General features: G+C 43.8%; 1 protein-coding gene across 3 annotated transcripts in view; it reads left to right on the top strand.

Moving 5' to 3' along the window:
• SEPTIN2 (septin 2) overlaps positions 1-25,562 on the top strand; it is a 32,432-nt gene that overhangs the window by 2,418 nt on the left and 4,452 nt on the right. For 2 of the 3 annotated variants that reach the window (XM_045795868.2, XM_045795866.2), the window contains exons 2-11: positions 5,442-5,471; positions 6,095-6,215; positions 15,122-15,208; positions 15,932-16,055; positions 16,904-17,038; positions 17,295-17,412; positions 21,126-21,227; positions 21,609-21,754; positions 23,023-23,106; positions 24,534-24,591. In XM_045795868.2, coding sequence (XP_045651824.1) covers positions 5,463-5,471; positions 6,095-6,215; positions 15,122-15,208; positions 15,932-16,055; positions 16,904-17,038; positions 17,295-17,412; positions 21,126-21,227; positions 21,609-21,754; positions 23,023-23,106; positions 24,534-24,591 — 984 coding nt within the window. In that variant the 5' untranslated portion in view covers positions 5,442-5,462. Of the gene's footprint in view, positions 1-512; positions 614-5,441; positions 5,472-6,094; positions 6,216-15,121; positions 15,209-15,931; positions 16,056-16,903; positions 17,039-17,294; positions 17,413-21,125; positions 21,228-21,608; positions 21,755-23,022; positions 23,107-24,533; positions 24,592-25,562 lie in introns of all 3 variants that reach the window. The other variant, XM_045795867.2, reaches the window with a different exon arrangement.

Here is a 25,562-nt window from a genome sequence, read left to right on the forward strand (position 1 = left end):
TGCCAAGAATCTAGTTTTATCCGTCTGTTTTTCATCTTTTGTTTTGGAAAAGTTGCTTTGTTCTATGTGAATTGGGATGGGAGTATTACTCAGTGGAAGAAGGAAGCCATGTTCAAGTAAAGACAAATGTTTAGACAATTGCTAGCATCTAGGATGAGCACAACCGGAAAGAATAAAATTTTTATTTGACCACATTGAGTTTGGGAGATCCAAATGGTCTGCAGTCACGGTTTAAATTAACCACAGTGCTTGGCATCCTGTGTTGCGGGATCAAGGCTTTCTCACTGAAAACCAGGTGCTTCGAAGTTCCATATTCCTATTTCAACTTTCATTTTACATTACTTAGCTAGTAACATATCGTTACAAAATCATAGTGGATCCAAATTTTATTTCAGGGGGAAAAACCTGAATATGAAAGAAATAGCATATTGCAAGAAAAACTTGCTAAGTTAAAGAATTCATAGCCTGTTCCAATAATGGTATTCTCTATTTTCCTATACATGTGCATCCAGATAGGTCTTCCTGCCTTTCTTCCAGCAAGAAACTGATAGGGACCAGGGAAAGTTCCCCTTCTCTCCTATGGAACATCCTCAGTCCTGCTGAACAGGATAAGGTAAACATAGGGGGACTCGAGGTACAACATTCTCAGGGTGCTCAGATGAAGTTGGTCAGAACCCAGGCAGGGGCCCAGGGTTCACTGAGGAGAAGCAAGTCTGATGTTCAGGAGAAACCTCCATGACAGTCCTATGTCCTACTGGATTGGTTTGAAATAAGATACATGTGATAGCTTCTAAGGCAAGCGCCCACTCTTTTATTCTTCCACGTGAACTTGTAGGTCACTTTATCCAGTCCTTTAGGAAAAAACCCACATTAGGATTCCATCTGGGGTTGGACCATGTTTATATACTAATTCGGGAGAAATAAAAATTTGATTCACCTAGGCCCTATTTTTTCTAAATTTGTTTTTACATGTGTGGTTGCTTTTTGTTTTAATTTTGTTGTAAATGACATTTCACCCCCATTAACATTCCTTTATATTCATTACTAGTACAGAAAGGAATTATTTTGTATCTGGCTTGTATCCAGCCACCTTACTAAATCACCGTATTCTAGAATTTTTTTTTTTAAGATTCAGTTATTTGAGGGGGGGTGCAGAGAGAATCTTGGGCAGACTCCCCGCTGAGCACAGCCAGAAGTGGGGCTTGCTCCCAGGACCCCGAGATCATGACCCGAGCCGAAATCAAGAGTCAGAGGCTCAACTGACTCAGCCACCGAGGCGCTCCTAGAATTTTCAACCGAACCGTTTGTGTTTTCTGTGTATTCAGTCTTATCAGTGAAAAGCTTTTGTTTTTTCATTTTGTTGTTTCACTGAATTGTGTAATAAGATTGCAATATGAAGATCTTGTTTGGATCTTAATTCAAATGAACAACCAAAAATTGAGACAATCAGAGAATAAATGTTTTAAAATAATTATAGTGGTAATGGGCATCCCTGCCTAATTAGTGATTGTAATTTAAATAGATTTAGTATTCCATTGTTGAGAGAGTAACATTTGCCATTAGTGTTCGGGAATACCCTGGGTTATGTTTAAGCAGTTTCCTAAGTGTTTTTATTAGAGGTGGTTGCCAAATTTTATCTTATGTCTCTTCAGCATCTATTCATATAGGATTATCTCCTTTAATTTGTTGTAACGGCTTTATGTAGATAGATGCTTTTGGTATATTTCTGGAACCTAATTGCTAACAAATATTTCATTGAGAATTTTTGCCATTTATATTCATGAGTGAGATTGACATACCGCTATCTAGCCAGCTTTCTTAGGTCTCTCGGTTTGTTGTTAAAAGTTGTCATTCCTTCATAGAATGAATTGGAGTGCTTTCCCTTTTTCTGTACTGGCTTAAGTGACGTGGGTGTTATCTGTGCAGGGTTGGGTGGACCGCAGCTCTAATTCTGTCTGGTCTTGGTCCCTTCTTCACTGGTAAATTTTAGTCAGCTGGTCAGTGGTATTTGTTCTTGTCAGGTTTTCCAGTTCGTGGTTCCATTTTGGTAATTTACAGTGTCTAGGAAATCATCCATTTCTTCCAGATTTTCAAATCTGTGGCCATCTTGGTACATGGAGTCTCCTGAATCTGTGTTTATACCTACTTTTCTACATTTGCTTTTTTCCCCCCCTTAAAGGAACTTGTGAGGAATTTGTTTCAAAGAACTAGCTTTTGAATCTATTTATCCTCCTGTTGTTACTTCTTTTCTCAATAATTTGAGAACCAAATTTCTTTATCTTCCGTATTCTTTAATGAAAATATCTAAAACCCAAATTCTCATCAGAATCTATGAAGCTTTTACTGTATCCCATAGATCTGCTTTTGTCTTCTTTCCATTAGTGTCTAGATAGCTTGTGGTTTTGCTTTTGTTACCCTCATTGATCCAAGGGATATCCAGGAGTGTTCCAAGTAATTGGGAGTTGTATTTTATCTTTACCCCCACCCCCTAGTTTTAACAGATCATAAGTTGAAAACATCAATTGTAAAAATATATTTTGAAATTTGCCTAAATTTTCTTTATAGTAGTTATATGGTGTTTTTTCTTTAGCTGCTTTTCTTTATTAACTCAAGATTCTGTGTGTCTGTTAATTCTAATTTATTGGTTGTATTACACAATCCTCTGCCCTTGCTTATACTCTGTTTACTGAATCTGTAATTCCGAGGGATGCTATTAGAGTCTTGCACTTGATTTGTGTTTTTATCAAGTTCACCTGTCATTTTTCCTAGTCTTTGCTTTATGTATTTATCTGCTGTAATGATTTGTATGTGCAAGTTTAGGAATGTTTATCTTTCCTATAAGTAGTCCCTTTCATCATGGTCACATTTTTACCTTAAATTTCTCCTGGACCGATATTATTGTCTGTCCTACTTTCTTTGGGTTTGGCCACCCTGGTATCTTTTAGCCTGTCCTTTTGTTTTCAGCATTTTTGTTACTTTGTTTTAAGCATATCCGTCCACTTAATGATTGATTTTATTATCTTTCCTCTTGTTTCCATAATTTTCCTGGCTTGATCAAGTTGCTATTCTGTATCTGTCTCTTAATTTGGAAGTTCGCTGTCTCTCTTTTTTTTTTAACGGTTACCTTTTCTTTTATAGTCACACTTAATCTTTATATTTGAAAAAAAAAAGACGTCTGCTCCTTCTTCTGCCCGGACCATCTGTATTCCATCGGACCCCTCACCTCTCCCTTTGGAATGTTTCACTTCTATGCTCTCTCTCTTGCCGCCAACTCTTAGGTTTTGGTGAGGTAGTTTAATACTAATCCTATATTATTAATAGAATTTCTCCTTCTGGGGCGCCTGGGTGGCACAGCGGTTAAGCATCTGCCTTCGGCTCAGGGCGTGATCCCGGCCTTATGGGATCAAGCCCCACATCAGGCTCCTCCGCTAGGAGCCTGCTTCTTCCTCTTCCACTCCTCTGCTTGTGTTCCCTCTCTCGCTGGCTGTCTCTATCTCTGTTGAGTAAATAAATAAAATCTTAAAAAAAAAAAAAAGAATTTCTCCTTCTGTTAAAGAGACCTTAATTCTCTCCAGATACTTGGTTAATGTGAACTCTGATCTTTGTTCTTCTAAGAAAAATTTTCTGTTATTATTATTTTCCTCCCTCTGTCTCTTTTTCACTTAACGAGAACTCTTACTGTTAACAAGGTAAATGGCCTAGATTGTTCCTCCAAGACTATCTTTTACCCATGATTTTCTTCTCTGTATTTCTCCCTGTGCATAAAGATTTCTTATATTTTGTCTTCCAAGTCACAATTCGAGTCTCAACTATGACCGTTTGTTCAATTGAGCTACCAAAGTCTGAGTTTGAAAATCATGGTTTTTAGGTCCAATAAGTTTACTTTTTTTTTTTTTTAAGATTTTATTTATTTGAGAAGGAGAGAGAGAGAGAACGAGTGGGGAGGTAAGGGAGAGGGAGAAACAGACTCCCTGCTGAGCCAGGAGCCTGATGTGGTCTGCATCCCAGGACCCTGAGATCATAATGACCTGAGCTGAAGGCAGATGCTTCACCAACCGATCCACCCAGGCGCCCCCAGTTTTGTTTCTTTTAAATAGTGTACTTGCATCATCATTCCAGCGATACTATTTTTGTTGGTTCAAATTATCACCTTTCTCCTCCTGCAGCTTGCCTGTTTAGCTCTTGTTGGAGGCAGGGAGATGCGGTCACGATCGTCTTACTCCTGAGTCCTCATGTTCAGGACCTCTGTTCTCCAAGCTTTTCCAGGATCCACTGTATTCCTTTACTTGTCAAAAGGTTGTTCAGAATTCATCTCCTGCCTCTGTTCTTGCCTAACAGTCCTACTTTCCCTTAAGTTTGCCTTAATTCCCCACCTGTGGTTGGAGCTTTCCACACCTCCTCAGTTGGTGGCCCTCCCTTTTAGCCCGGGCCTTACCAGACACTCCCTTCTCAGCCATGATAGTAGTAGCAGGCAGTTTACTGACTGCACTTGAGTTCACAGCTCTCTCGTGCCTCCCTTGTTCCTGCTGGATAGGTGAGAGTAAGACTTCCAGTGGGTCACTAGAAGGAGAACCAAGACTATAATGCTTACCTTCTATGAAATAATACAAATCCTACTGTCAGCCTTAGTTAATCAAACCATGCATGGGGGTGCAAGAGCCTCATGTCTTCAGAGGTGGTTGGGAACATTTACATTCAGAAGGGAAACAGGGTGTGCAGTTTTCGGGAATGTTAAGGTTTGGGGATGGGGAGACAAGAACAGGAAAGAAACTTCCTAATAAGTTTCTAAGCTCCAGAGGGAATCAAATCTGACTGCATTCCTATCTCTTGACTTTTGTTACCAAGGGTTAGCCAGTAGACTCCATGTTCCCCAAAGTTTCAAGTCTTTTAAAATTCCAAATGTCTCTAAAACTGTTGTTAAACTCCTCAAGCACTCCAGTGTCTTCAGTCCTTTTTCCTTTACTTAACAGATGTGCTCTGTGTGCCCCATTGTCAAAAACTAGTTCTCAGGATCTCAAGGAATCTTCAGTAGAAGACAGTACTGTACAAGGACCCTTTCGTTGTAGACAGGTTTCAAAGAGAGAAGGAAAATCATAATTCCAGAGGTCATGAGAATTTGTCTTTTTCTCCTATTGTGGCCCTCGTGCTTAGTATATAATCAGTACTAAAGAAAGTTTGGATGTTATTGGAAATACGGAATGTATGTGTGTATATATGTATATGTATGTATATATGTATACATTATATATAGTTGATTTAACTGACCTAATTTTTTATATCTCCTTTATAATGAGATCAGGTCATTTTTGTAATTTGATGCAATTGACAAGGTAAGTGAAACAGAAGCTATTTATGCTTCATGTGTAAGTCATTACACATCAACTCATGCTAAATCAGTGTGTGTGTGTATATACAAACATGTACATTTTTTTTTTAAACAGATCAAGAAAACTTCACTGAAGATGTCTAAGGTAAGAGATCTCACTTCTCATGTCTCTACAGTACAAGGAGAAACCGCTTTGTGTTCTCAAGCTGTTTATAGTCAAGACTTAGATAACTAATTTTTAATACAACTGATATATTTAATTCATTGAGACAGTTCTAATTTGACATTTTAAAAGCTTTGAGCTTGCTTTTTTCATATTTCCAATTTCTTCTAAATACATCAGTAACAATCCATTTAGCCTCTTTTACATCATTCCTAGCAGACCAATCAAATAATAATTAAAAATTCGAATAATTTATCATCATGAAATTTACAGGGCTCTTACACTTGATAAATTGGCTTATATCCGCTCTTGAAAATAAGCACAGAGCCTTGAAATAAACCTAAAAGTTCTAAAAGACATGCTGAGAAAAGCAGAACTTGTGGTTAAAATTGCAAGACTATTACTTTCCTTTTATTTTTGAGTGTTTGGGTATTCGTTAGTATCTGATGCATAATCACCATACTAATTTTTAATTTTTGAAAGTGGATGTATGTATATATAAATTTTTTTAAATACGTGAGAACTAATGATACTATTGTCACGGGTTTGATTATATCTTAAAAGCAACTAATAAGGTATTATTTTTTTGTAAAATCTTATTTTAGCAACAACCAACTCAGTTTATAAATCCAGAAACTCCTGGCTATGTCGGATTTGCAAATCTTCCCAATCAAGTTCACCGAAAATCAGTGAAAAAGGGTTTTGAGTTCACACTGATGGTGGTCGGTAAGAAATTAGCTTATATCTTCAAGCTTGTTAAATATGTGGGTATCTCCCCTTCCCAACCTTTAGGGTATAATAGTATGACCTATAAAGTCAAAGGGAAAATTCCTTTATTGTCAGAATCAAACAACTGGGTTTTGGAAAAAAAACTCTTTTTCGTTGGCGAGTAAAATCCTAATATTTCTGTCATTTCCTTATTTGTATGTGGTGAGAGTGTCATTGAGCCTCCAAAATGGCCCCAGTGGCCCTTGCCTCCTGGTGTTTGTGATACTTTCTACCCCCTCCCACGTTGAGTAGGGCTTACCCATGTAGGCAGTAGGACATGGCAGGAATGAAGGGGTGTGACTCTGAGAGTGGATCATAAAGAGATTGCAGCTTGCCCTTGTCTTCTTTTGAATCACTCTGGGGGATCTGAGGGATGTCAGCCACTGTGTTGGGAGGACCCACTAGCAGCTTTATAGAGAAGTCCGCCAAGGCAAGGAGCTGAGACCTGCTAGTAGCTGTGTGTAAGCTGTTCTAGACCTTCCCTAACAAAGGTATAAACAAGCCTTGAAGGATGGAGCTGATTGACAAATAAGCTACTTGTAGGATAAAAGCCATCTTTCATTAAAGAAGGATATCAAAATCCAGTTTACAGTGTAATATTTAAAATTGCTTGCATCCGATAAAAAGTTATTGTTTATGCAAAGAAACAAAACAATGTAGCGCAAAACCAGGAGACAAATCAGGCAATAGAGAAACAGATCCAGAAATGACAGAGATGATCGAATTGGTGAGCAAGAACTTTTATTATTTTAAATACGCTTCTGGTACCTGAAGAAGAATATCAACATAATAAGGTAACCAAAAAGAACTTAAAGAGCTAGAGATTTAAAAAAAAAATTACAACATTGGAGATGGAAATTTTTCTGATGGACCTAACAGCAAATCATACACCACAGAAGAAAAAAGGCCGATAGAAAATATCCAGACACCAAGTAGAATAAATACAAAGAAAAGCACACCAGGGCACACAATAAACAGTTGGTGAAGAGCAGTGATAAGCAGAAAAATCTTACAAGGAAGGCGGTGGGTGGTGGGAAACAAGCACATGGCCTGCAGAGGATCAAAGGGAAGAAGAGCCACTGACCTAGCAGGAGTAACATAAGCCATAAGAAATGACAGTTTAAAGTGCTGAAAGAATAAAACCATCAGCCTGGAATTCTGATGGAGACTTAAAAAAAATGAAGTATAAACATTTTTAGATAAAAACGGAGAGAATTTACCACTGTCAGACCTGCCAGAAGAAAGATTATTAAACAGGGTTTTTCAGGTTAACAGAAAAGGTAGAGCACTGGAAATGGCAAGTTATGTTGGTAAATATAAAACGCTTTTTTTGGTTTTTTTCATCTCTTTTGATTATAATTGCCTTTAAGACGAAGTTAATAATGTATGACGTTGGAGTATGATAAGCCAGAGTGGCAAAGGAAGGAGGGTGTGTCTAAGAGCCACTGTAGTACCTTGACCTGACAGAATATTCCATAAGGGAGGGCTGCTAAGCTAACGTTGCCTGTTGTCAACTCTGGAGCAGCCACTAGAAAAGTAAAACAAGGGTTTGGCTAAAAGCAAATAGGTTTGATAAACTAGAACACAGAACCCTGTTTAATCCAAAAGAAGGCAGAAAAAGAAAGAAGAAATGAGACAGATGGGGAGAGGGCAGAAGGGGCACAGCCATGACCATGACAGGTCAGGGACAGGCAGGAGGAGCCTGAATGACTGGAGTGGAAAATCCTTATGCTGAGCCCAACCATGAGAAACCCAAGTGGCTGTATTAATACCAGACAGAGTGGACTTCAGGTCTATTACCTGGATATTCCCAGAGATAAAGAAATATGTATCAAAAAGATGCAGGAGACAGTTCAAAACAACACCTTAACTGTATGTGCACTTAATAACAGAGCTCCATAATGGACGGTGCAGAATCAGGAGAAAGATAAATTTGTGAGAGTGGATTTTTTTAACATTCTGCATAGTAAATTTATGTAAGAGAAAATCAGTAATGTTACATAATACTAAAATAACACTATCAAACAATATGACCTAATTGATGTTGAGAGCACTGTGCTGAGAGGCTGCAAGGTAATACGTTCTTTTCAAGTGCACACGGAACAGTCACCAAAACTACACTTTGTTTTTTTGAAGATTTTATTTATTTATTTGACAGAGCACTAGCAAGGGGAGTGCCCGAGGGAGAGGGAGAAGCCGCAGGTTTCCCGCTGAGCAGGGAGCCCAGTGCGGGACTTCATCCCAGGACCCTGAGATAATGACATGAGCTGAAGGCAGACGCTTCACTGACTGAGCCACCCAGGCGCCCCCCAGAGCTACTCTTCATACCGAGGGTGTTCTAGTAGGCCAACATTACCCTTTTGTCAGTACTGGGAGAAGCACAGACTAGCTCTTCATGAGCATAGACACAAACACCTCAATAAAGCTTTGGCAAGTCCAGCAATACATAAAAATGCTTATAATGCAGTCAGTTCTGCTATAATACAATGTACATGTGCTCCTTAAAAATCACCATGTTATCAGTAATGCAGTTGAAACCATAGGCTTCTGGAGAAAATAGGGGCACAAGACTCACAACCTGATTCAGTGGCACATTTGGGGAGAGAGTGAGGAATGTAATCAAAATGGTTTTTACATGTTAATTGGTTAAAATACAATTCGATACCAAATACAGGTACTGTGGGTTGACTAGTCCCTGAAGTTTGTCAAAATGGGCGTCAGGAAATGGTGGAAGGAGGGCTGTGTGAAGATGGATGGGAAGCTGTGCCAAGAGGTGGGTGGGTATGGCCCACGATACCCGTTGACCCGAGGTTGCTGATAGCTGAGGCATGCACGTTGAGAGTACCCTTCTATGGCTTGATTCTGCTGCGTGTGGTTTTCTGTGTCCACCTAGTTTGTCAGCAGTGAAATCACATAAGCAGATGCAAAGTTAATATTACGTTGACATTGTTCCCTAACATACCAGTTGTGTTGGAGCAAATTTTCACCTTCAAGGCTCATGTTATGGCAAAGCTGACTACATATCCTAAGAAATGGGGTTTATCTCAGGAGCATGTGGTTTAACTTGGGAAAAATCAGTCCCAGTGGTTCTAAAGGGGAAATTCATGCTGTCATCTAAAACATGCAGTCATAACAATTGAAAACCCATTAAAGATTTTAAAAATTAGTAAGCTAGAAATAAAAGGAAGTTTTCTCAACTTGACTAATAAGTGTATATACTAAACCTATGGTTAGTGTTATTCTTTCTCATGAAGGAAGAAGATAAAACATTCTTAATTACAAGTGAAATGACTTGTGTATGTTAAAAACTCTAAGGAGTCCCAAAACTACTAGGTCTAATAAGTCAATTTTATCAAGATTGCAGGTTCTGATCAGTACGCAGAAATCAACTTGATTTCTGTGGATTGCCAACAGATAATTTTAAAATGACCTTGAAAAGACTATCAAAACCAGTAGTAATAAAGACATTTCGAAAGACGATACAGTTTACCGTAGCACGAGGATAACTTAGAGCAAGCCATGTGCACGACCTACCCTGACAACGTGGTGACTCGGTTAAGAGGAAGACAGCCAAGGAAGCTGTGAAAGCTGCCAGCGTGCTGGTCATGCCCATGGTGGTGTCCTTCTGCCCCCAGAGTGATCCATAGAGGCAACACAATGCTCATCAAAGTCACACTAGGCTTTTTTAAAATAGAAATGAGGGGCGCCTGGGTGGCACAGCAGTTAAGCGCCTGCCTTCGGCTCAGGGCGTGATTCTGGCGTTATGGGATCGAGCCCCACGTCAGGCTCTTCTGCTATGAGCCTGCTTCTTCCTCTCCCACTCCCCCTGCTTGTGTTCCCTCTCTCGCCGGCTGTCTCTATCTCTGTCAAATAAATAAATAAAATCTTTAAAAAAAAATAAAAATAAATTAAAAAAAATAAAATAGAAATGAACAATCTGATTCTGAAGTGGAAACCTAAGTGCAGAGGGCCTAGAATAGATGAACTGTGAAGTGTGGTTAGGGTAGACACTCAAATCTACCAAAGACCATAACAGCCCGAAGTAAACCCACATACACATGGGCAGCTGATTCTTGACAAAGGTGCCAAGGTGATGCCAAGGGGGAAATGTTGGTCATTTTGCGGATAGTGTTGTAGCAAGTAGGTGGTCATGTGGCAGACAGGGACTGTGAATCCCTCCTTCACACTGTATACGACAGCTCACTAACTGTAAAGCTGTAAGAAGTCTAGAAGAAGATGGGCAAGATAATTTTCTTGACTTTGGAGTAAGAAGATTGCTTAGAACATGAAGAACATTAATCACAAAATGAGTAAGTTTTGCCCATATAGCTCAGGAAGAAGACACACTCCCCAGTTACAGAAAGGGCCACAGGATTGGAACAGACATTTCGGAGGAGATACTGAACGGCCAGGACACACAGCGTCCTCCTCAGTCATCAGGAAGAAGTGCACACTGACCCACAGATGCCCCCACACACTCCCTGGAATGTCTGAAATTTTTGAAGTCTGGCAGTCCGTATCTTAGCAAGGATACGGACAACTGCAACTCTCCCAACAGCTGGTGAGAGTAAAAAATGATGCAGCCACTTTGGTGCTTTCTTCGCAGTGACATGCATGCCATGTAACTTGACAGTTCCCATCCTACGTGGTCACCCAGGAGCGATGATGACGTGTCCACAGAGACGGTGTATGGATGTTCATAGCCACTCCTCCTGCAGTATCCCAAATGGGACGTAACTTAGGTGTCCAGCAGGGGTGGGTCAGCACGCTATGAGGTGTCCGTGTACGGGAGAGTTGCCAGGCCGTGCAAAGAGACGGGCTGCTGGTAGACGCAGCGACATGGGTTCGTCTCTAATTGTGCCGAGCACAAGCAGCCAGACGCAAAAAGGCAAGCTGTGTGGTCCCTCGTGTATGAAGTTTAGAAAAATCCAAACCGATCTGGAGGAACAGAAAACAGCTTGGTATATGCACGTAGTACTGCCAGATGAGTAGAGCTGACTGACGGAACGCAAAGGAACTCTCCTAGTACAGAGATCCTCTTTGTCTTGGGTGGAGTTTGTTTATCTGAGTGTGTACTTTGTCACACTAACCCATCAACACAGTTCCAGTGAGCATAGGTAACTATTGACTGAGGTGTATGTAAGTTACACCTCAGTAAAGTGGGTTTGAAATAAAGCAGGTAGTTAGGGGATTAAGGATGGATGGGTAGTGAATGACAGCTAGAAACTTAACCACAAGAGCCCTCAACTTCAGATTATAACTGTTAGCAGCTTAAGAAAAATGGTATACAGGTATCCCCTGCTTTCTGAAAGTTCACATTAGGTCGTTTATGAAAGACCTACAATAGTGCCCAATTTCACTAACCAAAAGACAAGCGAAAGAGCTCGGTGTCGGTTTTACAGTGAGCTGTTAGAGAGGCAGCACGCCCTCAGAGCTCCTTCCCACTCTCAGCATCTCAGTGTCCAGCCGCCAGAGTTCTGAACTGTGTCTGTGAGCATCTGGGCTTCGCCTTGATTGATTTTGCACATCTGTTACAATGTGTTCTAAGCTAAAGGCCTGAGGCATGGTGGTTCGGGGGGTCTAGGAATGTCAAAAAATGTTTCCATTCCAATTAATTAGTGGTATTTGCTTTTTTTGCTTTCTGCCATTTGGGCTTAGGAACACTACTTTTGGGTAGAGGGAAAAACCTCTATCTGGAAAAGGCCAGTGTACCTAACTTATAAGTCAGAGACTATTGAAGAGAAAAGGCATTGTTTTTAAAGCTGTGGCTTATTTCTAAGGAAATAAGAAATGTTACAAAATGATCACATGCAAATGAAAAACTACCACCGTTGGGGCGCCTGGGAGGTATGTTGGCTAAGAGTCAGACTCTTGGTTTCAGCCCAGGTTGTGGTCTTGGTCATGAGATTGAGCCCTGCATCAGCACCACGCTCAGCAGGGAGTCTGCTTCAGATTCTCGGCCTCTGCCCCTCTCCCCACTTGTACACCCTCGCTCTCCTCTCTCTCTTAAATAAGTAAATACAATCTTAAAAAAGGAAAAACTACACATGTTTGGGTAGCAATGTGCAGGAAATTTTAAAATCACAAATATGTTCTTTAAAGATCTCAAGGACAGAGGCCAGGCGGCACGTAGGTCACTTGAAGGAACTTGATGCCGCTGAAGTCTGGTCAAATGGTCATAGTCGGTGATAGTGTATATCAAGTTTCCACTCCCCCACCATTATGTGGGGTGGGTGGTGGCCCCCTTCACAAGAAAAGCAAGATTAAAAATATAAAGCTTGGGGCGCCTGGGTGGCTCAGTCGTTGGGCATCTGCCTTCCGCTCAGGGCATGATCCCGACGTTATGGGATCGAGCCCCACGTCAGGCTCCTCCGCTATGAGCCTGCTTCTTCCTCTCCCGCTCCCCCTGCTTGTGTTCCCTCTCTCGCTGGCTGTCTTTATCTCTGTCAAATAAATAAAATCTTAAAAAAAAAAAAATAAAGCTTATTGCCAAAATACGTTACCTGGTAGAAAGTCCATAGGTTAGTTAGTGTCACCAAATTCACGAGGCGGTTACAGAGTGAACACTCTGAGAACTTGGGGACTAAGCTAAGAAAATGAAAATTGGCCTTTCAGCAAAAATATACTGGCGTGCACGCGTGTTCTGGGGACTCTAAGGGCACGTGTGCAGGGGATGGTGGCCACTCCGAGCTGCGTGGGGCTTGCCTGAGCACCCTTTCCCCGTGAAGTGGCACCTCCTCGTGTGGCGCTCAGCTCTGGGGACCCCTTAGAATGCTGCCCTTCAGGGGCCTCCAAAATGGCCCTGTTGCACAGCGTTTGAGAAGGCACTTTCTTGTGTTGGTTAGAATTGAAAAGTAAATGTGAAAGGAACCAGCCCCCCAGCTTAGGGAGGGTTTTTTGGGGGTTGTTGATGTTGTTGTTTTTACTGGCATTCCTGGCGTGGCCTAAGTTTGGGGGGGTTTAATCGGAAGCTTCTGGGATTTCAGAATGCTGTTTTAAAATGTAGCTCACCTTTGTCACCTGCACGTATTTTTCCTATGGTGGCGCCACCTTGTGCCTGATGCTGTGTATTTCTCCCTAATTGGTTAAAAACATGAGCCATTTTGTAAACCCTGAGGACCTCCCGTTCCAGCCAGCCTTTGCTGTCACCACTCACACAGGACTGCTGAGTAGGGTTGCTGAGCGTGGTGCATTTTGTGCTGTGGGACTTCCACTCCAGATCTCCTCCTGAGTTCTTGTGTCCCCCACGTGAAGGCACCTGAGAACTCCTGTAGGACAGAGAGACACTAGTGGACGTGGAATGACAAAGCTGGGCACTCACAGACTCAGGCCAGAAGTAGCTTCGTAGCTTCATGTGCTGAGTTAGTGAGTTAATTGCTTACAGATGTTGCCTGACAGCCATTCCAAGAGAAGATACTTCTCTTTAAATGAAGATTTACAATTTAGAATCAGCCATTGGAATATTAACTGCTTTTTTCAGAGATGCTGTCTCCACTCAGACACCTCTGCTGAGAGGTCTCTGTGCCCCGGTCCCTTTCAGCTTGATGACGCAGAGCTGTCACCACTTTGTCGGTGACAGAGTGACTTTGCTTACTTGTCCTCTCCTCCTCTGGACTGCCAGGCTACACGGGAGCAGGGATTTAGCAGTGTCCCGGAGCCTGGACCTGTGCCAGGCACACAAAAGGACTGAGCAGTTATTGGTAAAATTCCCTCATTATGTGATAAAAATGTAAGGGGACATTGCTAGGCAGTTTATTAAAAGGATAATTTGGTGTGCTCTTATATTTGGACAGGTTCAACGTGTAATTCTGGTTTTGTTCTTTTGACATTCCTTTCCATATATGAAAATTGCAATCTAATTAAAGCACAGTCCTAATTTTGTATGTTTATGCATTTCAAATTCACTCATTCTTCATTTTCCCAGAACTAGTGATTTTTAAAACAGATGTGTGGCCCCTTCCACATGCTGCACAGGACTGAGTAGAGGCAGGTTTGGGGGACAGTCAGGCACGCGGTTCAGAAGCACTTCTCCATGCGGCACTTGGCCTTAACTGATGGCCTGCAGTGAGATGGTGGACTCTGCCCATGCTCCCTTAGAATGAAAAATTTAACTTTTGCTGTCTTGAATCCTCCTTGAAGTTAAGTTTCAAATTCTCAGAATACAAATATTACAGAACTCAAAACATCCAGAATTCAAGTATGATAATAGTTGAGGAAGAATTCTTAGTATGTGTTGTCTTAATTCGTCATATCATACTCAGCAATGTGGAGAGGGCGGGTTGCCTGACATGAAACAGTTACCAGCGCTGGGGCACGGGGAGTGTGAGGGCAGGAGAGGGGGAGGTGGCCCACTCCTGCCTTGGTGACAGGAGGAGAGATTATAGACGACAGTACAGTCTCGGGCATGTGTTCCATCTCTGTTTCCCACAGCTTGGCAAGCCAGAGTGCTGTTGACATTGTTCGATAGATGTGTTCGGTTTTCTGAAAATGTGGTAGCTTTGACGATTAGCAAAAATCATAACTGAAAACCTACTTTGCATTCTGTTTGTCAAAAAATAAAGTCCCACCTCAAAAGTCCATTCCACACACTTGTGAAGAACTAAGGGAGTGTTTCTGATCTTACCCTGTGGAAATTCTGGGGTCTGACAGACCTGGATTCAAATCAAGGCCCTGCTCTGGATAGCTCTCCGCGCAGAGGCACCCATTTCCCTGTCAGTGAAAGGGGCGAGTCGTACCAAAGTGGCAGTGGTCAGATGCCGTGCAGACGATGTGTGTGAGGTGCTTAACCCAGTGCCCTGTAAACTCAGTAGATTACCCATGTCGTACGGGTCCTGTCATGACAATGTTTTCATTTTCATTTGAAGGTGAATCAGGTCTAGGAAAGTCAACTCTCATAAACAGCCTGTTCCTGACTGACCTCTACCCAGAGAGGATCATACCTGGAGCTGCAGGTACAGAAGCCCCTACACCACTGTAGGCATAGCTTTCTACGCGAGAGCTGCGGAGAGCACGCGATTGGTGTTTTTGGCTCAGCCTTGTGGTTTTGTTCTGCTTTAAACACAAGAACAGTGCTCTTCTGGTCAGGAAAGGTGCCGCTCCTGAAGCCCTTGGGTCTTGTAGACCGAGCATAAATCCACAGGTCCGTCCTCTCCGTGTTTGTTTTCTTTGACTGTGGAAGTACAAGAAATAGTTTCTGCCCGTATCATATGTTTGGTGGGAGGGTCAAGGGAAGATATTTTCTCATGAAAAGAGTTCTTGAAGTCGCTGACTACTGCCTGTTATGGGAGCATTGTGGGTTCACATACACAGTCAGAGCCTAGGACCCGGGCCGCCACAACTGGGACATAGAGCCCTCTCATAAATATGACTGAATTCCGTTTTTTTTTTAAACAAATTCATAAATTGTTCTCTTTGCCTCAGCAACGGAAGTCATAATTTTCAATATTGGTGGTTTAACCCTCCCAAGCTGCCATTTAATCTTAGCTGCCAGGTTTCCTTGCCAACTCGGGGATCGTTTTTACACCGTCCTTGTGTAACCTCTGAAAACCTTCCTCCAAGAGAGGTAATGAAGTTCTAAGTCGTTTATTAATAAGAAACTAACAGGTCATCTCTTCTCTTTGAAAACTGGTTTAATTTTTAGGTACATTTTCTCATTAGGTTTGTTTTTTCTCTAGAGAAAATTGAAAGAACTGTCCAGATTGAGGCTTCGACTGTGGAAATTGAGGAGCGAGGGGTCAAGCTGCGCCTGACAGTGGTGGACACACCCGGCTATGGGGACGCCATCAACTGCAGGGATTGGTACGCCCCTAGGGGACACACAGGCCCCGGAAGTGCTTACGGTTATTTGAATGTATTCGCATTTCCAGTGTTTGAGTGATGATTGGATTTGAGGTAGCTGTGTATAATAAAATGGTGAAACAGTTTAAAGTGCACTGATTATAACATTTTAAATAAGGAATTTCACAAAGAATGAGGATTTTTTTCTGTAACAGCCAAGCATTCATCAACTGCTAGCATAAATGAAATGCCTGGATCTGAACGAACGCTGGCCAGTGGAGTAGGTTGTGATGTAGTCCTTCCTCTTAGAGACTCGATCCCTGACCTCGTTAGCACAGATAAGGACAACTGCAGGTAGGGGAGCACTCTGTGCCCGTCCCCTGCAGCGAGGACTGTGTCCATGGTACACACAGTGGGCTCCAGTCTTGTGGGGTGTGAAGCACCAGCTTGCCAGCACCTGAGGAGGGAGGGGAGGGGAAGGATCGGATCTCCCATCCTTCTTCCTCCCTCGGGAGCCTCTCCCTGCTCTGGGTTGCTCTTTGCATTGTGTGGCAGTGGTTCACATTTTCACACACCGCCCTGTCCTCTGGGCAGTCACTTCAGATGCTTTGAACCGTTCTGTTCAGGCCTTTGACATGCATCCCCCCCCCACCCCCCGCTCCACCCAGCACTTGGGGGGAAATTATGCTTGGCACACTTTCCAAAAACCTGCATCTTGCCAAATGTATGAGTCTGTTTTCCAGTGTCATCTTATAAATGAGTTATCAAATTATCTTTGGTAGTGAGGCAGGGAACAGAAAAAACTTGTTTTGTCTTTGAAGTTAGGGACTTCTGTATCCCATTGTTCTCAACATTTATGTTTCTCACAGTTTTAAGACCATTATCTCCTACATTGATGAGCAGTTTGAACGGTACCTGCATGACGAGAGTGGTTTGAACAGGCGGCACATCGTCGATAACAGGGTGCACTGCTGCTTTTACTTCATCTCACCCTTTGGACATGGGTAAGTGGACCCCTCACCGTAGAAACCAACAAGTCCTTAGAATTTCCTTTCTACTGAATGGGTTGACAGCTTCCCCCAAGTTGCGTATTTTAATACAAGAAGTGAGATAATTTTGAGAGAACAGAAATGTGTAGTCTCCTTGTTCTTCCCCTGAATTCATGACAGTCTCATTCCGTTCAGACTAAAGCCTCTAGACATTGCATTTATGAAAGCGATTGTTCTTCCCCTGAATTCATGACAGTCTCATTCCGTTCAGACTAAAGCCTCTAGACGTTGCATTTATGAAAGCGATACACAATAAGGTGAACATTGTGCCTGTCATCGCCAAAGCCGACACCCTCACCCTGAAGGAACGGGAGCGCTTGAAGAAAAGGGTACGTGGTTTTTACTCTGAGGGCCAAGGGCCTGGGAAAGAGTGTGTCCGAGATATGGGGGAGCAGGTGGGGAGTCTGATGGTTTCTGAGGAACACCTGACACTTGTAGATTTTTAGTATTCTCACTGCCGTCAAGTTCTTATTCTTTGTAATTCACCGTACATGAAAATGCCCTCAGTGAGTATAAGATGCCATGTGCTAGGTGAGTGATATGAGTGTGGAAGTGTGATCATTTCTGTGAAGTTCTTACTGCAAACAGTCCGTGTAGGAATATGTTTTAATTGTAATCATCTGGTATCGTGACTGTTTAAAGGGCCTCCGTTTTGCCATTAAGAGAGGTTGCCTTGCACTTGTCCATCCGCCAGCCTGAGTGCCCCTCCTCCCTGCAGCCCTGTGCTGGGTGTTGGTCTCTGGTGCCTTTTTCTGTGCTATCCTGAAAGCCTCTTGGTGGATTCTTTGGTATATATTTTTAAATTATTGGCCTGTTTCTATTTGTGCGCTCATTAAGAAAGTCCAAGCTTGGGGCGCCTGGGTGGCTCAGTCGTTGGGCGTCTGCCTTCGGCTCAGGGCGTGATCCTGGTGTTGTGGGATCGAGCCTCACATCAGGCTCCTCTGCTGGAAGCCTGCTTCTTCCTCTCCCACTCCCCCTGCTTGTGTTCCCTCTCTCACTGGCTGTCTCTCTCTCTGTCAAATGAATAAATAAAATCTTTAAAAAAAAAAAAAAAAGAAAGAAAGAAAGTCCAAGCTCATGTGCTAAATTCTACAAATAAAAGTTCTTTATTTTTTTGAGAGAGAGAGTGTGAGCAGGGGTGTGGGTGGAGACGGAGGGAGAGAGAGAAGACCAAGCAGGACCAACACCCAGCATGGAGCCCGACGCAGGGCTCGCTCCCACAAGCCTGAGATCATGACCTGAGCCAAAACCAAGAGTCCAGCACTTAACAGAGTAAGCCACCCAGGCACCCCAAAAATTCTTTCATTATCCATAAAAGCAGTTGTTGTTAACAGGTACATACTTACCCTTCCAGAGCATAGTCTATTTATGCTTTTGTTTTTTATAGAATGGGACCATAGCATATGTATTGTAATACTGTTTGACTTTCTAAGAATTCCCAGCACACACAGGAAACGCTCGCCCGCACCCTTATGCAGCTCAGAGCAGCACACACTCAGCTAGGAACACTCCCAGCAGGCACAGTATTTCTTCAGTGTGTTTCTTGATCCTCCCACCGCCATCCCTCCGTTTCTGGCATCAGGGATCTTTGCTTAGCTCTCTCGTGTATTCCACCAGTCTAGAACGGTACCTGGCACAGGGTAGGCCCATGTCTGCCTTCTCAGAATTGTTTAAGTCACACAGATTCTTAGAAAGGAAATTGATGGGCATTTTAAGTGCTGAAAGATAAGCATTTGAAGTTGGAATTTCCCTCAAAACAAGTTTGGAACACCTTGCATTCCCAAAGCAGTGTGAGCTTGCTCTGATCTTCTCCCCCTGGAACCATCCTGGATATGTCACCAGTTTTTCTAAAGTGTCTCCCATCTGAGAAACTGGAAGTGGTGTCTGATTTCCATTTGTGTTTCCCGGTTGCTGATGTGAGTGTGTGTGTGTCCTGCTGTTTGATCCCCGGTAGTGTGTTCTCTGAGGCTTTAGAGCCTGTGCTTTATTTTCATTGCTTTTTTAAATTGACTTATGGGTATTATGTTTTTAGCTCTAGTTTCAGTTTCTGTGTTCTCACATTTTTCTTGATGTCTTCTGTCACGGCAGAGTTTTTCAGTTCTATGCACACATGTTTGTCAGCCGTTTCCTCTTTTGTCTCAGTGCCTGCCAGTATTCGAGGAAAGATCTGAGCCCTGGGGGACCCCCTGAAAGCTTTGGCACGTTTGTGCTTGACCGTACGTATTTTAGTAAGTCCCACTTTAGGGAACCCCACTTTTCCTAATAAAGTATGTTACGCTGGATTCCAGAGAGGTAGGGGAGCGGGGTCCCAGTTAGAATGTTGTGTCCGCCCATCTCTAATCCTCCATCTAGAGCTCTAGGGCTTGATTTCAAAGTCCGAGATGAAGTGAAATCCTGTTTTGCCCTTATCGCTTTCATCTTGGGCCTTCCTAATCCCTTCTCTAAATCTGGTTTCTCTCCTGTGCCTCTTGGTATCCCCCCACTCCCTGATCCAGAAGAACCTCTGGCAGACCTGCTTTAGTCTTAACACTTCCCCCGTGTTGTTTCCTGCCCTCGCGTTTATCTCTAACTCTGGCTTCCCGTCGGCCAGCAGCAGTTGTCCTGTCTAAGGCTTGGCCAGTGGGCCCTCCACCAGCCTAGGGCCTCAGCAGCAGGATTTGCTGTGCTTTCGGAAGACTTGTCTTTCTGCCTGTTTTATCACCTGTCTTCCTAAGCCCTGAATGTCATCGTTGCTTAATATTACTTTGATCATATCGTCTCCTGTGGCTTCTGCTTTTCCCTTCTGAGAATCTTCTTTTTCATGTGACTTTTGTGCGTAAACCAAGAGTGTTTTCTTCCCCCACCCTGAGCTCGTCTCCCGGCTTCCCTGGCTCTGCACCTGACCCCACCTGGTGCAGTCGCCCAGACAGAGAAATGTGTGATTGTTGTTGATTCACCACTTGCTTCTTCCTCTTTTCCGATTCAAAATAGCCTACTTATTATGTATGTCTCACCTCGATTCTCATCCTGTCTTGATGGGGCCGGCACGGAGCAGCTGGGGCCAGCAAGGATGGATAACGGGCAGGAAAGGGGAAGAGATGCGGCAGGTTCGTGCTCACTGCCTAACTTCTCCCACGGGTGAGCCTGTTCCTCTGCCTCCTCTAGGAGTGAGGACGCTGAAAAGACACTGGGGGGGGGGGGAGGAAGACCTCTTCATGAATCCTGAATTAGTGCAGATAGTGTGTCAGGTTCGAGGACTTTGATCATAAAGACCTGAGAGTTCCCATTAAAAAGATCCATTGCCAGATTAGGGTCCAAAGTAGGGATATTCCTGCCGTCTTGGTGTATCTCCCCAGGACCCTGCAGGAGAGTAAGCGGAGCTCCAGTCTGCTTGTCCCTGCTGGAGTGCCCAGCACAGAGGTTGCTCCGTCCCCCCTAGGCCACTCTGCAGCCTGGTTGGTTGGAGTGTTTGTTTCTCCTGCTGCCGCTTGTTCCCTGTGGAGTGAAACCCAGAGCCCAGCCTGGCATTGAGGGAACGCTCTACTTGGTGACTCCAGTCGTCCCTCTGGCTTACCCAACTGGAAGGCTTACTTTCCAGCCATTCTGGATTTCTTACTATTCCCGAAACATAGCCTGGGTGTCCTCCCCTCGGAGCTTTAAACAAGATTATTCCCCCGCTTGCCTCTCCCTCCTCTGTTCGCCTCCTTGGGCAACGCTTGTGGCTCTTCCGGTGCCTGCAGCATCTGGCTGCACTGCTCCTGGGGTGTGTGTGGTTCCCGAGGCTGGTTGTGCTGTGCGGTTTCCTCTTGGGCGCTGCTGTGCTGGTGTTGTCGTTCATCTGCTGCTTTATGTGCTAAAGCTGGTGCGTTATTGTTTACTCTGGACAGAGGACCACTCAGAAGGCAAGCATAAATACTGCTCCAACAGTCGATAAAATTGTTTGAAAATCAGTTATCAGTTTAATTCTGTATTGACGGTTGGATAGTTCTGATATATTTTTAGTAGATTTGATTGAAATGTCTTGCAGTTTGGTAAAATTTCCCCTGATTTGTCATTCTTTCAGATTCTGGATGAAATTGAAGAACATAACATCAAAATCTATCACTTACCTGATGCAGAATCAGATGAAGATGAGGACTTTAAAGAGCAGACTAGACTTCTCAAGGTAAGAGCACTCTCCAGGTGCCCAGCTCGAGTCACTCCTGTTCCCGGTTATCAGGGCCGTGAAAGGAGTTGACAAAGGGCCACATCCTGGAAGGCTGGCTTTTGACAGATTGTCTGGTACATTCAGTTACAATAGTATTTTTGCTTTAAATGTATTTTGACATAGTTGTCACGTAAGGTTTAGGAATCTTATTAGGGGTTTCATTTGTTTCATATAATTTTTCCCATATGGAAAATGCCTGTCACTTCTGAGTAAAATGTTGTATCTTGCCAGGGAAGCACATGGTTAGCCGCGGTGTGCTCAACCTGTGTGTGCTCGTGTTCACAGGGAAAGTTGGGGTTCCCTGTGTGGAGCCTCTCCACCTAGTGTGTCTCTTTCTAGGCCAGCATCCCATTCTCTGTGGTTGGATCCAATCAGTTGATTGAAGCCAAGGGCAAAAAGGTCAGAGGCCGCCTCTACCCATGGGGCGTTGTGGAGGTGGAGAACCCGGAGCACAACGACTTTCTGAAGCTGCGGACGATGCTCATGTAAGACCCCGGGCACCCTTGTGGCCAGTGCCTGGCGCAGAGAGCGGAGCTTCTTGACTGCGGGGCGGGTAGGGGGGCTGCTGCGGCATCTTGTGCAAGGCCCTCCCCGGGGGCTGCCTGGGACTCAATGCTGCGGAACCAGCCTGTCCCTCTCGAGGCCAAGTGCTTAGCAAACCCTCCTCCCTAGTCTCCCAGCTCTCTTGACGCTGAAAGTAGACCAGATGTACAGTGTGGTATGGCCACACCAAACATGGGACACTTCCTTCTCTGGGAGCACATGTTCAGGCCGGCTGCGCAGCAGCTTCTCCACTCTGGGCTGAAACATGCTACTAAAGGTGCATTCTTTGCACCTGCACCAGACCTAACTACAAGAGCAGACGTTTTCCTCTAGAAAGTGAAGTTCACATTTAGTGACAGCAGTTGCTACTGTTCTTGAATCAAGAGGCTAGGACAAAGAGTGTTGCTAAAATCGGAAACCCCTTTACTCCATCAGAGAGTGGGCGATCTAGATAAATTTTGAGGAACTAAAAATTGATTAAAACAACTGAGCTTTATTAAACATAATTCAGTCACTACACAGGAAGTGCAGGACGGGTCCTTATGGTCGCACTGCTGTCGTGGAGGCTGCAGATGGAGCCTTCCTGTGTGTCGTGTGTTTCTTAGAGTGAGGGAGAGCATGCCAGCCCTCTGCCAGCACTCCGTCTGTTTCCCTACATTCTGAGCAGATAGGAATGCATTATCTTTACTCATTCTTGACTGCTTAAGTATTTGAAAAAGCTGAACCAAGAAAATTACGAATATTTTCTGAGATGATTAGAAGATTCAAAGTCCTATTTCTAGTTTATTGAAAATATTAATACTTCATTGTATGGTCTTTTTCGTAGCTTAAACTAAGAAGTCAGGAATATTTGAATTGCATGTTTTCCGCTCTTTTAGAAAACTATGTTGTTCTTTCAGGCATTGTTTACCTAAAAGAATCCGCTAAAGTCTATACCTCTGTGCACTGGTGATGGTCTCATGCACAGCTTGGCAGTGCCTGTAGGCCAGGCCGCGTGGAAGGGCCTCTTCTCCGGGCTCTGTGGGCTGTGTTTCTGCCTGTTTGTTGTGGGAGGGAGGAGAGAAACCTCCACAGCTTCAACCCTGTGTCCAAAACTCCAGCCACTTCGTGTACAATTCAGCAAGTAACAGGCGGGGTTTGAGCTACTGGTGCTTCTCCCTGCGGGCGGCTCCCACACGCAGCCGGCCTTCTGTGCCCTTCTCTCTTTCAGCACCCACATGCAGGATCTCCAGGAGGTGACCCAGGACCTTCACTATGAAAACTTCCGTTCCGAGAGGCTCAAAAGAGGCGGCAGGTTGTTGCCCCACCTCATGCTGTCCCCCTCTATCCATGTTGTGTCACGGAGTCACACTGTCCCTCCCTTCTACCTGTCCTTCTGGGCCTTCCTGGCTCTAAGCAACAGGCTTTGGTGCTAATGTCACTGTATCTTGCTTTTTGTAACCTGTCAAAGGTAACTTCACCCATCTGCATGCAAAGAACAGCTTTAGGTGGAAAGGCCAAAGACTGGTCTCAAGAGCATCACTCTGTCTGTAAATGAGGACAGACCTACCTGCTATTAAGAAAGGCACACAGTGCCCTCGCCTTTCCTCTTTCACCATCGTAATAGGTTTTATTTGAGATCTGTGTTTTGTGACCTGACTTATGTCTGATCACACCACATCTCTGCTTAGCTGAGGTATCAGGTGATCTGCATCATTAATAATAATGAATTCCCACACACCTGATCCACAGGAGTCCTTTCCAAGACCCCCAGTGGGTGCCTGAAACTGAGGAGAGAGCTAAGCTTTATACACACACCCCTATTTCCTATACATACGTGTCTGTGATAAAGTTTAATTTCTAAATCAGGCACACGTGCAGGATTAACAACAACAATAAAATGAAACCGTTACAGCCACGTACTACAGTCAGAGTTATGTGAATATGGTCTGTCTCTCAAAATCTCATCTTGCTGTGTACTTACCCCTCTTCCAGTGATGATGCAAGGTGTGAAAATCTGCATGTGGGGAGGGGAGCGGGGGAGCGGGAGGGGGCGAGTGACGGAGGCGCTGCGATGCGGCGCTGGGCTCCCGCTGACCTTCCGCGGCTCTTCAGGAGGATCATGTGCCTCCCGACCACGGCCGAGCGGGGTCACTGAAACCGCGGATCGGGGGACGGCTGTGTTGTCATTTATTAAAATATTCGCATGTTTGATATCTGGTAGATCTGTGTATATATACAGGGTGTATGTTAAGGTTTGCTTTATTGTGTTCCTTATCTGGGGACCAGATACTAAGTAAGGTTTTAGAGGCCGACCAGGAAGCCAGGTGCGCACCTGTGAAGAGCTGTGCCCTCACCACTCGGAGATCCTCCCCCGCCGGCCTCCTCAGCCTGTATGCTCAGACCCTGCTCCTTGTTCAAGTGTCCTTGTCACAGTCTGTGTCCATTAAGACCCGTCCACCCTCCTGATGGTAGCTGTTACTCCTTGAGTAAATGAGGACGAGTGCCCCACCCCCCCTTGGACTTAGAGAAGTTTCTCAAATTCACCATCTTGTGCTGTGGTTTTTTTTTTCATCTTTCTTTCTTATCTTATTCATTCATGTTAGTCAGAAAAGTGATAAATAGGTAATTTTAAATACTTTCTCAGAAATGTAAAGTGAAATTTTACTTTGGGTATTTGTCATCAAAATCACCAACTAAATCTGTTAAAATATTATAATTGTAATTTCTTTCAACTTTTAGAAAAGTGGAAAACGAGGACATGAACAAAGATCAGATCCTGCTGGAGAAGGAAGCAGAGGTAGGTAGAGAAGGATATTGTTGGTGTACGTCCACAGATCATTACAGTTTTCCTTCCTTATTTTTTTAAGGACTGTATTACATATAATCTATTTTATTGTGTGTACAACTGTGTGTAGTATGAATGTTGCCTTACATGTGTTATCATTTGATTTCCAGTAGCCATTTAGTGGGAGAAACTTGGAAATAGTGCAGATTTAGTGACTTTAGTCCCTGAAGCTTAGTGAATTTAGTAATTTAGTAAAATATTCAAAATTCAGTAGCTTTCCTATACATAGACAATATGTATAGACAAGTTGGAAAATATAAAGAAAGAAACTGCCATTTACACCCATTAAGAAAAATTTAAGAAGAAATATGCAGGACTGGGGCGCCTGGGTGGCTCAGTTGTTAAGCGTCTGCCTTCGGCTTAGGGCGTGATCCCAGAGTCCTGGGATCGAGCCCCACGTCAGGCTCTTCCGCTGGGAGTCTGCTTCTTCCTCTCCCACTCCCCCTGCTTGTGTTCCCTCTGTCGCTGGCTGTCTCTCTCTGTGTCAAATAAATAAAATCTTTAAAAAAAAAAAAATGGAGGACTGATACAGAGAAGAAACCAGAAAACTACTGAAAACAATTTTCAAAATTTAAATGGACGCCTGACTTCAGGCAGGTTTCTCATGGCAAAGATCACAGTTCTCTCTAAACTGAACGCCATTCCTGCAGAGTGGTTTGGTCTGTGAAGTTCTTCTAGGGGGCAGCTTGCTGAAGTAGATCTGACGCTTGGTCTGAAGACGGGGAATGGGAAGCACAGGAGGCCCCGTGAACACACACTGATGAAGGAGGGTTAGCTCTGCCGCTCATAGACATCCAGAGCGTGGCTCGGGCATGACGGGCTGATGAAATTCACATCTAGAAGTGGGTCCAAAGTATGGGAAGGTGTCTGGTAGAAGTGGCGTTGGGGTCTGTTAGAGCTGTGGAATCCAGGCGAATCCAAGT

This window comes from Ursus americanus, chromosome 1, assembly GCF_024610735.1.
Source record: "Ursus americanus isolate L20-20 chromosome 1, mUrsAme1.1.p, whole genome shotgun sequence".
Classification (NCBI taxonomy): domain Eukaryota; kingdom Metazoa; phylum Chordata; class Mammalia; order Carnivora; family Ursidae; genus Ursus; species Ursus americanus.